This window comes from Taudactylus pleione, unplaced genomic scaffold (assembly GCF_031769625.1).
Source record: "Taudactylus pleione unplaced genomic scaffold, aTauple2 ptg000173l, whole genome shotgun sequence".
Taxonomy (NCBI): Eukaryota; Metazoa; Chordata; class Amphibia; order Anura; family Myobatrachidae; genus Taudactylus; species Taudactylus pleione.
The window spans coordinates 755,721-768,229 of NW_028284575.1; the positions used below are offsets into that span (position 1 = coordinate 755,721).

A 12,509-nucleotide genomic window follows, 5' to 3' on the forward strand; every position below is an offset into this window, starting at 1 on the left:
ATTCCTGAATCCAGCGCAGGCGCTCTCCCACGTACCTGTACACTTTCATACACCGGCTGCTCTGCAGAAGTGAGTGAGGGGACACAGAGGGACATGGAGAACTCACCGTAATACGAGGTTTTCCTTCTCCTCCTCCGGTAAGTCACTAAGCGCCGCCGGGGCGATCATTGGGAGCAAATCCACATTAAATGGGTCACACCTGGGGACATTAATGAGAAGTGTATTAGGCAACCAATTAATGCACAAATAGAAGTCAATGAGGTGGCCTCTATCACTGGGGCTCTTTCGGATCTAGTACCTCCTATTGTATGAATTTACCTATGCTCTTACTGGAACTGGATCCAGCAGTCTGGGGGGGAACATTCTGGCGGAGACCAACGCCCCAGGTGTCACATTGATATGGACCCTACAAGTAACCAACGCCCCAGGTGTCACATTGCTATGGACCCTACAAGTAACCAATGCCCCAGGTGTCACATTGCTATGGACCCTACAAGTAACCAATGCCCCAGGTGTCACATTGATATGGACCCTACAAGTAACCAACGCCCCAGGTGTCACATTGCTATGGACCCTACAAGTAACCAATGCCCCAGGTGTCACATTGATATAGACCCTACAAGTAACAGGACTTGTCACTCAGACCCCCAGGAGTAATGTTAGGGCTGCTCGGGATTAATGACGGCCATCAGCGACTTACTGATCAGAAGAAGGTAATGTCTCATTAGACAGCAGAAACAATGTGTCACTTATACCCGTCACAGGGCCTGAATCAGAGACGGACGCTAATGCAATATTCACGCGGATCGAGCGACTGTTTGCCATTGCGCATGCACCACACTGCGCAGAAATCGCATTGCGATTACAGACGCATAGAGGATCCAATCACAAAGTGACTGACAGGTTGTCAGCGTTTGGGGAGTGGTCAGAAAAACGCAGGCGTGCTTGTCTGTTTAAACGCCGTTACACGGGCGTGCATGCGCAGCTCTGCGTGTCAGATCTGCCGCAAGGGTAAGATGGCTGCCGATGTTACCGATATTTATGCAGATATGCGTCGTCGCGCGCAGGTAAGAAGGCAGCAGTGGGCGTCTTTATGCTCGGGTGATCTTTGCTAACATTAGCCTATTTTCGCTGCTGCGTTGTGTATGAAATCGCAGCTGCGATCGCATTAGCATCCGTCTCTGAATCAGGCCCACAGGTAACAAAGAGCGCGGCTAATGGAAGAGAGTAGCGCAATAAGAGCGCCTGTCACTTTGTAGCGTCTCCCAGGACGGGAACTTTAGCGGTGTGTATATAATCATTCCATGTACGCCATATGTTACATCAGCGTTATGCTGGACCTTACCAGCGGGGTCTGCAGGCACTGGGTCCTGGGAGAGGAGCAGACAGGCTGGAACTTGGGAACTTCTTCCAGGTCATCAGTCCTTTAATAATTTCCTACAAAGACAGATTTTGAAATTTATGCTGGAATCTGCAGCCCTGACATGACCCTTTCTAGAACACACGTAAACTAGAACACACATACACTAGAACACGCATGCATCACATGATACTGTCCTTACCATCTGGCCTTCAGTATTTCCTCTGCGTGTTCCTAGACATGACCCTCTCTGGAACACACACACACACACTAGAACACACATGCATTACATGAAACTGTCCTTACCTCCATGCTAAGGTACTTAGGAGCTTATTCAGACCCGGTCGTTAGCTCTACGAGCTCGCAACCGGGTCGATGTTGCTCCAGTGCGCATGCACACGACGGAGCCGGCTCCATCGTGCACATGCGCGAGACCCGGCTAACGACGGGTGATCCGTTGTTAGGGGTCTCGTAGCAGACGGGGCGAGCTGTCGATGTTGAGTGACAGCTCGCTCCGTTTGCTGGGCGGGCCAGGGGCGTGCCCGGCCAAACGGAGGCGTTCCTGTTGGAACGCTTGCCGTTTGGGGGAGGCCCCACTGACATCATCAGTGACGTCAGTGGGGAGCTTCCTGCTCAAACAGAGCAGGAAGCTCCCTGGGGCTTAAGGTTGACGAGACCCTACCTTAGGGTCTCGTCGTAAGCCCCGTTGGTCGCGATGGTCTTGACCATCGCGACCATCACCCTTACCAGTCGTTAGAGCTGTGGGTGTTAACCCACAGCCTAACGACCGACATGGAGGTGGCCGTTCAGGATGCAAGCGGCCGCCCTGTTTCAGAACGACCGCTTGCATCCTACGACCGCCTCTGAATGAGGCCCTTACTGTGTGTATTTCCAGACTAGGCCCTCTCCAGACCACACACACACTAGAACACGCATGCATTACATGATACTGTCCTTACCACCTGGCAGAGAACTTCCTCTGCGTGTTACCAGTTATGACTATCTCAGGAACACATACACACTAGAACACGCATGCATTACATGATACTGTCCTTACCACCTGGACTATCTCAGGAACACATACGCACTAGAACACACATACATTACATGATACTGTCCTTACCTCTCGGCTGAGGAACTTCCCCTGCGTGTTCGCAGCCGTCTCGCACTGTTGCGGGTACTTGGGCAGCGGGCACAGATGATATTCTATGTCTATTTCGGAGTATGAAAGAGGCGTCTTAAAGGCCAGTAGCCCAGGAGCCGGATTCTAGAGACCACACAGGACACAGAAACGTAAATCAGAGAACCGCGGAAAGAGCCTAAAATAAGATTTCTCAGCCTTTCTCTATCACATACCCCTCGGTATCCTCGTATTGTATATAAAACAATCGCAGGTACCACCTAATGTGAGTCACTTCATTCCAAGTACCCCAAATGTGTATACAATTATGCCAAGTAACCCTGTACGTCTTTACCTCCTATTTGGTTCTCAATATGTTTTATGCATTACTTATATATTGAAACTGAAATTTAGAATTTACTTGAACAGGTGGAAGTAAGTACATGTACCAACATCGTGTTCTATACCCACCGTACAATGCAATGTCAGTAAGACGCAATGAGAGGGGAACAGCCTAATACAGATAATAAGTCCCTGTGACAAGTCTGCTGAAGTGCTTGTAACAGAAAATCGCATTTCCCATGATTTGATGTGTAGGATTATCCATGATACATAGTTGAGGAAGAGACCTCTGTGGTTCCAGTAATGACCAGTATAATGAGGAATTGGATAAATCACTGAGCATTAAGTAGGGAGACAGGTCTCAGGGGCAGGAAATAAGTTCTCCAAGTCATTCTGAGAAACACAAAACATTTCCAATTCCATTATTACAGCCGCATCTTCCAGATAACGTCACTTATGGTCTAGTCAGTGTCTCTCAGGGGGACGTTCCTCAGCCAATACATATTCACACACTGTCAACAAGGCAACTAGCACTGAGCTCAAAGAGCTGCACACAGCAACTAATGCAGGGCTCCAAGCACTGCACCCAACACCTCCTGCAGAGCATCAACCAGTGCACACAGTACTTCCTGCAGAGCTCCAACCACTGCACACAACACCTCCTGCAGAGCACCAACCAGTGCACACAGTACTTCCTGCAGAGCACCAACCAGTGCACACAACACCTCCTGCAGAGCACAAACCAGTGCACACACCTCCTGCAGAGCACCAACCAGTGCACACAGTACTTCCCGCAGAGCACCAACCAGTGCACACAGTACTTCCCGCAGAGCACCAACCAGTGCACACAACACCTCCTGCAGAGCACCAACCAGTGCACACAACACCTCCTGCAGAGCACCAACCAGTGCATACAGTACTTCCTGCAGAGCTCCAACCACTGCACACAACACCTCCTGCAGAGCACCAACCACTGCACACAACACCTCCGGCAGAGCACCAACCACTGCACACAGTACTTCCTGCAGAGCTCCAACCACTGCACACAACACCTCCTGCAGAGCACTAACCAGTGCACACAGTACTTCCTGCAGAGCACCAACCACTGCACACAACACCTCTTGCAGAGCACCAACCAGTGCACACAGTACTTCCTGCATAGATCCAACCGCAGCTGCACACAACACTTCTTGCAGAGCTCCAACCACTACACACAACACTTCCTGCAGAGCTCCAACCACTGCACACAACACCAGCAGAGCTCCAACTAGAGCACACAACACCTCCTGCATAGCTCTATCACCTGCACCTAACATCTCCTGCTGAGCTCCAACCAGTTCACCCAACACCTTCTGAAGAGCTCCATCCCCTGTACCCAACACCTGCTGAGCTCAAACTAGTGCACACAATACTTCCTGCAGAGCACCAACCAGTGCACACAATACTTCCTGCAGAGCACCAACCAGTGCACACAATAGTTTCAGCATAGCTCTATCCCCTGTACCCAACACCTCCTGCAGAACTCTATCTCCTGCTGATTTCCAACCAGTACCCCCAACACCTCCTGTAGATTTCCAACAACTGTACACAACACTTAGTGCTGAACTCCAACCACTGTACACAACACTTAGTGCTGAACTCCAACCACTGTACACAACACTTCCTGCTAAACTCCAACCACTGTACACAACACTTCCTGCTGAACTCCAACCACTGTACACAACACTTCCTGCTAAACTCCAACCACTGCACACAACACTTCCTGCTGAACTCCAACCACTGTACACAACACTTAGTGCTGAACTCCAACCACTGTACACAACACTTCCTGCTAAACTCCAACCACTGTACACAACACTTCCTGCTAAACTCCAACCACTGTACACAACACTTAGTGCTGAACTCCAACCACTGTACACAACACTTTCTGCTAAACTCCAACCGCTGCACTAAACACCTCCTGCAGAGCTTCAACAACTGTACACAACACTTAGTGCTGAACTCCAACCACTGCACTAAACACTTCCTGCAGAGCTTCAACAACTGTACACAACACTTTCTGCTAAACTCCAACCACTGTACACAACACTTAGTGCTGAACTCCAACCACTGTACACAACACTTTCTGCTAAACTCCAACCGCTGCACTAAACACCTCCTGCAGAGCTTCAACAACTGTACACAACACTTAGTGCTGAACTCCAACCACTGCACTAAACACCTCCTGCATAGCTCTATCACCTGCACCTAACATCTCCTGCTGAGCTCCAACCAGTTCACCCAACACCTTCTGAAGAGCTCCATCCCCTGTACCCAACACCTGCTGAGCTCAAACTAGTGCACACAATACTTCCTGCAGAGCACCAACCAGTGCACACAATACTTCCTGCAGAGCACCAACCAGTGCACACAATAGTTTCAGCATAGCTCTATCCCCTGTACCAAACACCTCCTGCAGAACTCTATCTCCTGCTGATTTCCAACCAGTACCCCCAACACCTCCTGTAGATTTCCAACAACTGTACACAACACTTAGTGCTGAACTCCAACCACTGTACACAACACTTAGTGCTGAACTCCAACCACTGTACACAACACTTCCTGCTAAACTCCAACCACTGTACACAACACTTCCTGCTGAACTCCAACCACTGTACACAACACTTCCTGCTAAACTCCAACCACTGCACACAACACTTCCTGCTGAACTCCAACCACTGTACACAACACTTAGTGCTGAACTCCAACCACTGTACACAACACTTCCTGCTAAACTCCAACCACTGTACACAACACTTCCTGCTAAACTCCAACCACTGTACACAACACTTAGTGCTGAACTCCAACCACTGTACACAACACTTTCTGCTAAACTCCAACCGCTGCACTAAACACCTCCTGCAGAGCTTCAACAACTGTACACAACACTTAGTGCTGAACTCCAACCACTGCACTAAACACTTCCTGCAGAGCTTCAACAACTGTACACAACACTTTCTGCTAAACTCCAACCACTGTACACAACACTTAGTGCTGAACTCCAACCACTGTACACAACACTTTCTGCTAAACTCCAACCGCTGCACTAAACACCTCCTGCAGAGCTTCAACAACTGTACACAACACTTAGTGCTGAACTCCAACCACTGCACTAAACACCTCCTGCATAGCTCTATCACCTGCACCTAACATCTCCTGCTGAGCTCCAACCAGTTCACCCAACACCTTCTGAAGAGCTCCATCCCCTGTACCCAACACCTGCTGAGCTCAAACTAGTGCACACAATACTTCCTGCAGAGCACCAACCAGTGCACACAATACTTCCTGCAGAGCACCAACCAGTGCACACAATAGTTTCAGCATAGCTCTATCCCCTGTACCAAACACCTCCTGCAGAACTCTATCTCCTGCTGATTTCCAACCAGTACCCCCAACACCTCCTGTAGATTTCCAACAACTGTACACAACACTTAGTGCTGAACTCCAACCACTGTACACAACACTTAGTGCTGAACTCCAACCACTGTACACAACACTTCCTGCTAAACTCCAACCACTGTACACAACACTTCCTGCTGAACTCCAACCACTGTACACAACACTTCCTGCTAAACTCCAACCACTGCACACAACACTTCCTGCTGAACTCCAACCACTGTACACAACACTTAGTGCTGAACTCCAACCACTGTACACAACACTTCCTGCTAAACTCCAACCACTGTACACAACACTTCCTGCTAAACTCCAACCACTGTACACAACACTTCCTGCTAAACTCCAACCACTGTACACAACACTTAGTGCTGAACTCCAACCACTGTACACAACACTTCCTGCTAAACTCCAACCGCTGCACTAAACACCTCCTGCAGAGCTTCAACAACTGTACACAACACTTAGTGCTGAACTCCAACCACTGCACTAAACACTTCCTGCAGAGCTTCAACAACTGTACACAACACTTTCTGCTAAACTCCAACCACTGTACACAACACTTAGTGCTGAACTCCAACCACTGTACACAACACTTTCTGCTAAACTCCAACCGCTGCACTAAACACCTCCAGCAGAGCTTCAACAACTGTACACAACACTTTCTGCTGAATTCCAACCACTGCACTAAACACTTCCTGCAGAGCTTCAACAACTGTATACAACACTTAGTGCTGAACTCCAACCGCTGCACACAACACTTTCTGCTAAACTCCAACCACTGTACACAACACTTTCTACTGAACTCCAACTGCTGCATACAACACCTCCTGCAGAGCTCCAAACTGTACACACAACACCTCCTGCAGAGCTCCAACACTTGCACACAACACCTCCTGCAGAGCTCCAAACTGTACACACAACACCTCCTGCAGAGCTCCAACACTTGCACACAACACCTCCTGCAGAGCTCCAAACTGTACACACAACACCTCCTGCAGAGCTCCAATTGCTGCACACAACACCTCCTGCAGAGCTCCAATTGCTGCACACAACACCTCCTGCAGAGCTCCAACACTTGCACACAACACCTCTTGCAGAGCTCCAACCAGTACACACAACACATCCCGCAGAGCTCCAGCTACTGCACACAACACCTCCTGCAGAGCTCCAATTGCTGCACACAACACCTCCTGCAGAGCTCCAATTGCTGCACACAACATCTCCTGCAGAGCTCCAATTGCTACACACAACACCGCCTGCAGAGCTCCAATTGCTGCACACAACATCTCCTGCAGAGCTCCAATTGCTGCACACAACACCTCCTGAAGAGCTCCAATTGCTGCACACAACACCTCCTGCAGAGCTCCAATTGCTACACACAACACCGCCTGCAGAGCTCCAATTGCTGCACACATCTCCTGCAGAGCTCCAATTGCTGCACACATCTCCTGCAGAGCTCCAATTGCTGCATACACCTCCTGCAGAGCTCCAATTGCTACACACAACACCGCCTGCAGAGCTCCAATTGCTGCACACACCTCCTGCAGAGCTCCAATGGCTGCACACATCTCCTGCAGAGCTCCAATTGCTGCACACAACACCTCCTGCAGAGCTCCAATTACTGCAGACAACACCTCCTGCAGAGCTCCAATTACTGCACACATCTCCTGCACAGCTCCAATTGCTGCACACAACATCTCCTGCAAAGCTCCAATTGCTGCACACAACACCTCCTGCAGAGCTCCAATTGCTGCACACAACACCTCCTGCAGAGCTCCAATTGCTGCACACACCTCCTGCAGAGCTCCAATTGCTGCACACAACACCTCCTGCAGAGGTCCAAATGCTGCACACAACACCTCCTGCAGAGCTCCAATTGCTGCACACACCTCCTGCAGAGCTCCAATTGCTGCACACATCTCCTGCAGAGCTCCAATTGCTGCACACAACACCTCCTGCAGAGCTCCAATTACTGCACACAACATCTCCTGCAGAGCTCCAATTGCTGCACACAACACCTCCTGCAGAGCTCCAATTGCTGCACACAACACCCTCTGCAGAGCTCCAATTGCTGCACACAACCCCTCCTACAGAGCTCAAATTGCTGCACACAACACCTCCTGCAGAGCTCCAATTGCTGCACACAACACCTCCTGCAGAGCTCCAATTGCTGCACACAACACCTCCTGCAGAGTTGCAACCACTACACATGGCAGCCACTCTGATCTTTAACTCTATATTGTATGGTGGTGTTTTTCCGTCCATAGCTGCAACCGTCCCCATTAGTATTGGTACTAGTACAAGCGCCATGCCGGGTGCAATAGATCTCCCTGATACAGGCTTCCCTTTTCCATGCGCATGACTTAGAACTGCGCGGACTTCTAGCTACATGGTTCTGGTATAAAAGACAGACAGGAATTAGATAGACAATGTGTATCTAGACATTGTTGACCTTTTGTACCTATCGACCTTCTTCCATGTCAACCTTTACTGTGTTGACCTATTGTCCCTGTTGACCTATTGCCTGTCTAACATCTGGTGTCTATCTAGACATTGTCGACCTTTTTACTGTCTATCTATACTAGCTACACTCCCATGACACTACCACAGGACAATGTGTGTGATTGCATTGTTACCGCTCACATCCTACCCGAATCATACATCTCACACACGGAGATACACAAACATCTGTGATATTGGGCTCATCGGCACAATGGTTCTGATGCTTGGTGATTTATTTCTTTGCGATGGGATGAGGCTGATAGTTCCATTCTTCTCAGGCTGAGTTTTGTTTTTCATAAATGCTCTTCGGTTGTTTTACAAGAATCAGTAGAGTTCCTTTATCCATACTGAGTATGCGCCAATGCTTTCTTAATATGGAGTCTTAATCTTTGCTGCTACTATTGTATTGTGTGAGTAAGGCAGCTTTGTGGCTGTTTCTTACTTTTGTAAATAATTAGTTTCAGTTTTTACCCCTATTCCTTCGTCATAGCTTCTTTCCAGGAATTTCTGTTTTAGATTCTCTCCTTGGATTTTACAAGTGATTTTTTTTTTTTTTAGCCTTTGGAAAATTACTTCCTGAAATATTTTCAATCCATTTTAGGTGGCGATTACTCGTCGCCAATAAGACATTATTGCATTCATCCTGCTTCCTGTGACTTCTGCTGGATGAAAAAGTCCAAAAATACGACCTTTCCTATGCTGGAATGCAAGAGGAATTATAGAGTGAAATGGTTAGAGCTAACTTAGTACAGATATTCTTCTCAGTCTTCCTCTCTCCCATCTCAGATGAAGAACACGTCTGTGTATCGATGCTAGCGTATCATTTTAATTGTTCTTCCAAATGTTATCATCTTCCCGTTTTGAGATTAAATGTTTGGCCCAGCTGGGTGCACAGCTCGTGCCCATTGCTGTGCCCCTAATTTGGCTGCGGTAGTCTCTCCACTGATGAGGTGCAACTGAGCTATTCCCATACAGGCAAAGTTCGGTATAGAGTGGATCTCTGCCAGCTTCCACATTCCATTTTGCATTTAGCAAAAGCGCCACTATGTGAGGCGAACGCAGGTGGAAGAAAACACACCGGCTTTGAAAAGAAATATATCTAACACGTTACAGAGACAGATGTCAGGGTAAGAATTTGTCTTAACAGAGAAAAAGATACAAATAGGATGTCACAGCGCTTGAAATAACAATATAAGTAAATGATAAACAATAATCCAGAGTTCAATTATTTAATATAAAAATTACACATTAAAAACTGGAAATAATCCTTAAAAAATAACAGCTTGATTCAACATATGATCACACATGTAGTAATAATACAATAGTTAATATTAATCTGAAGAGCGGTAATCATATAATAAAGTCCAGTGTGCAACTGTTCCAATGTTAACCTCTGACAAAGCCGTGGGCGGAGCCACGGGGAAACGCGTCAGTAACTGCCGCTCTCTCGTCTCATCAGCACGGATCCAACTGGTTGATCCCATCATCTACAGTGACACTCTTCCAAGGCTGTCCCTGCTCATTCTGCCAACTTGCCTTCCACCCCTTTCACCTCAGTCGGACGTCCAGCCGGAGTCGGACGTTCGGCAGGAACCCGGAGACTAGCACGCCGAGCTGTCTGACTACTTCCGCCTCTGATGTGAGCCTTGGACGCTCGGCTGGAGCCCAAGGTATTACGGCATACCATCTCATTGCTTCACCGCTACACACCACACAGGTGTGTGAGCATCAACTGCTGTTCGAGCTTGTAGCCGTCTGTAGATCACCTTTCATTGGACACATAAGGAGTATCAAAGTTGTTCCATCCAACATATACCTTTTTCTTGTGGGACTCCTCTTCAAGGGTGAGCTATATATAGGTCATTACCAGACCCTTTACTGAATCTGTCAGCATACGATTTATTGTTGTACAGCTGTTGTTGGAATTTGAGATTTATTACATCAAGTCCAATAGGAGAGCCATTGGAACAGTTGCACACTGGACTTTATTATATGATTACCGCTCTTCAGATTAATATTAACTATTGTATTATTACTACATGTGTGATCATATGTTGAATCAAGCTGTTATTTTTTAAGGATTATTTCCAGTTTTTTAATGTGTAATTTTTATATTAAATAATTGAACTCTGGATTATTGTTTATCATTTACTTATATTGTTATTTCAAGCGCTGTGACATCCTATTTGTATCTTTTTCTCTGTTGAGAATATTAGGAGATTTGACACTTCTCCCCACAGCTGCTATCTAAGTAACCAATTTGATTTTCTTAGCGCCTCCTGAGAGTTCTTTTCTTGTAAGAATTTGCCTTGCTCATTTTTCACAACACCCGGTGGTAGTCTCCACGCTACGCCATTTACATTCCTAAAGGAGCTATAAATATTGTATTATATGATATTTTGTCTGCTGTGACTTTATTTTTATCACACGTGCTACGCCAGTTACAAACACCTTAATTACACACACGTTTATTTCACACTTCATGTACTTTGCAGAGGTAGAATAATATTGGTATGATCAATAGTCCTCAACACAGTTCCACATATATATCCTCGCCGCCAAACAAGATACGTTTCGCATGCAGCTTTTAGGGGTCTAACATATGCACTTTTTGTATAAAAGAATAATATTCTCCGTACGGCACAAGAGACTTTTAATAGGACCATATAAATAAATGATAATAATAATAATATTTTCAAAATACGAGCAGCACATATTATGGACATTAATGGAAGCGCAGATTGTACTGTAATATAAACACATTTATATATTTATCAGTAATTGTGCTCTATGGATCGTTACTGTATAATACTCACAAACACGTGCAATGGATGGAGATCTGGGGGGTTGAATAACTGCTCGGGGGGTGTCAGTGTGAGCGCTCCCCTCTCCTGTTCTCTCTGAAAGCGTATACCTGGCCGGTGACTGGGCGCTGTACCAGGGACATCAAACTGTGACACAGTGTCAGGCGACAGCTCATCCTCCAATGAGAAGAGAGTTGAACTTAAAATACAAGTTATGAAATATTTATCTTCCAGCAAATGTAAGTCTGAGGAATCCGCAGACCTGGGAGGATGATACTATATATATACGTACACCGTCATATTGTATTTAGCTGTGAATATCCAGTTCCACACCTCGGCCGGCATCTTATAGATTACCACACAGTAAATTACAGTAAAAGCATTTTTCAATTAATTCCCTATAGTATATAGTGTATAACCTTGTTATTACTTTACTCTGCATGTGTCACTTACCTATCGCTTATTTTTGATGTGCCTAGATTAGCGCCAATTCACCTAGTTTTATAGGAGTGTGTACAGCAAGGCTAGCCATCATATTTACATGCTTTTATATGGGATTAATTAGGCAGGAAAAATGTGCTGGATAGGGCGCACTTATAGGATTGTTCTCTGATTTGCAGAAAGAGATCATAAAGGTTATGTCCTATGTCCCAATGTCCCGTCACTCTCAGGACACATGTAATACAGACAGTCCCTGGGTCCCCTCTCTCTCACGACACATGTAATACAGACAGTCCCTGTGTCCCCTCACTCTCATGTAATACAGACAGTCCCTGTGTCCCCTCACTCTCAGGACACATGTAATACAGACAGTTCCTGTGTCCCCTCACTCTCAGGACACATGTAATACAGACAGTTCCAATGACCCGTCACTCTCAGGACACATGTGATACAGACAGTCCCTGTGTCCCCTCACTCTCAGGGCACATGTAATACAGACAGT

General features: G+C 46.9%; 1 protein-coding gene across 4 annotated transcripts in view; it reads right to left on the bottom strand.

The window, feature by feature from the left end:
* CFAP221 (cilia and flagella associated protein 221) overlaps positions 1-12,509 on the bottom strand; it is a 270,181-nt gene that overhangs the window by 43,914 nt on the left and 213,758 nt on the right. For all 4 annotated transcript variants that reach the window (XM_088475534.1, XM_088475533.1, XM_088475535.1 and 1 more), the window contains 4 exons: positions 11,579-11,743; positions 2,484-2,627; positions 1,346-1,437; positions 107-199 (listed from right to left, as the gene is read on the bottom strand). In XM_088475534.1, coding sequence (XP_088331660.1) covers positions 107-199; positions 1,346-1,437; positions 2,484-2,627; positions 11,579-11,743 — 494 coding nt within the window. The remainder of the gene's footprint in view (positions 1-106; positions 200-1,345; positions 1,438-2,483; positions 2,628-11,578; positions 11,744-12,509) is intronic.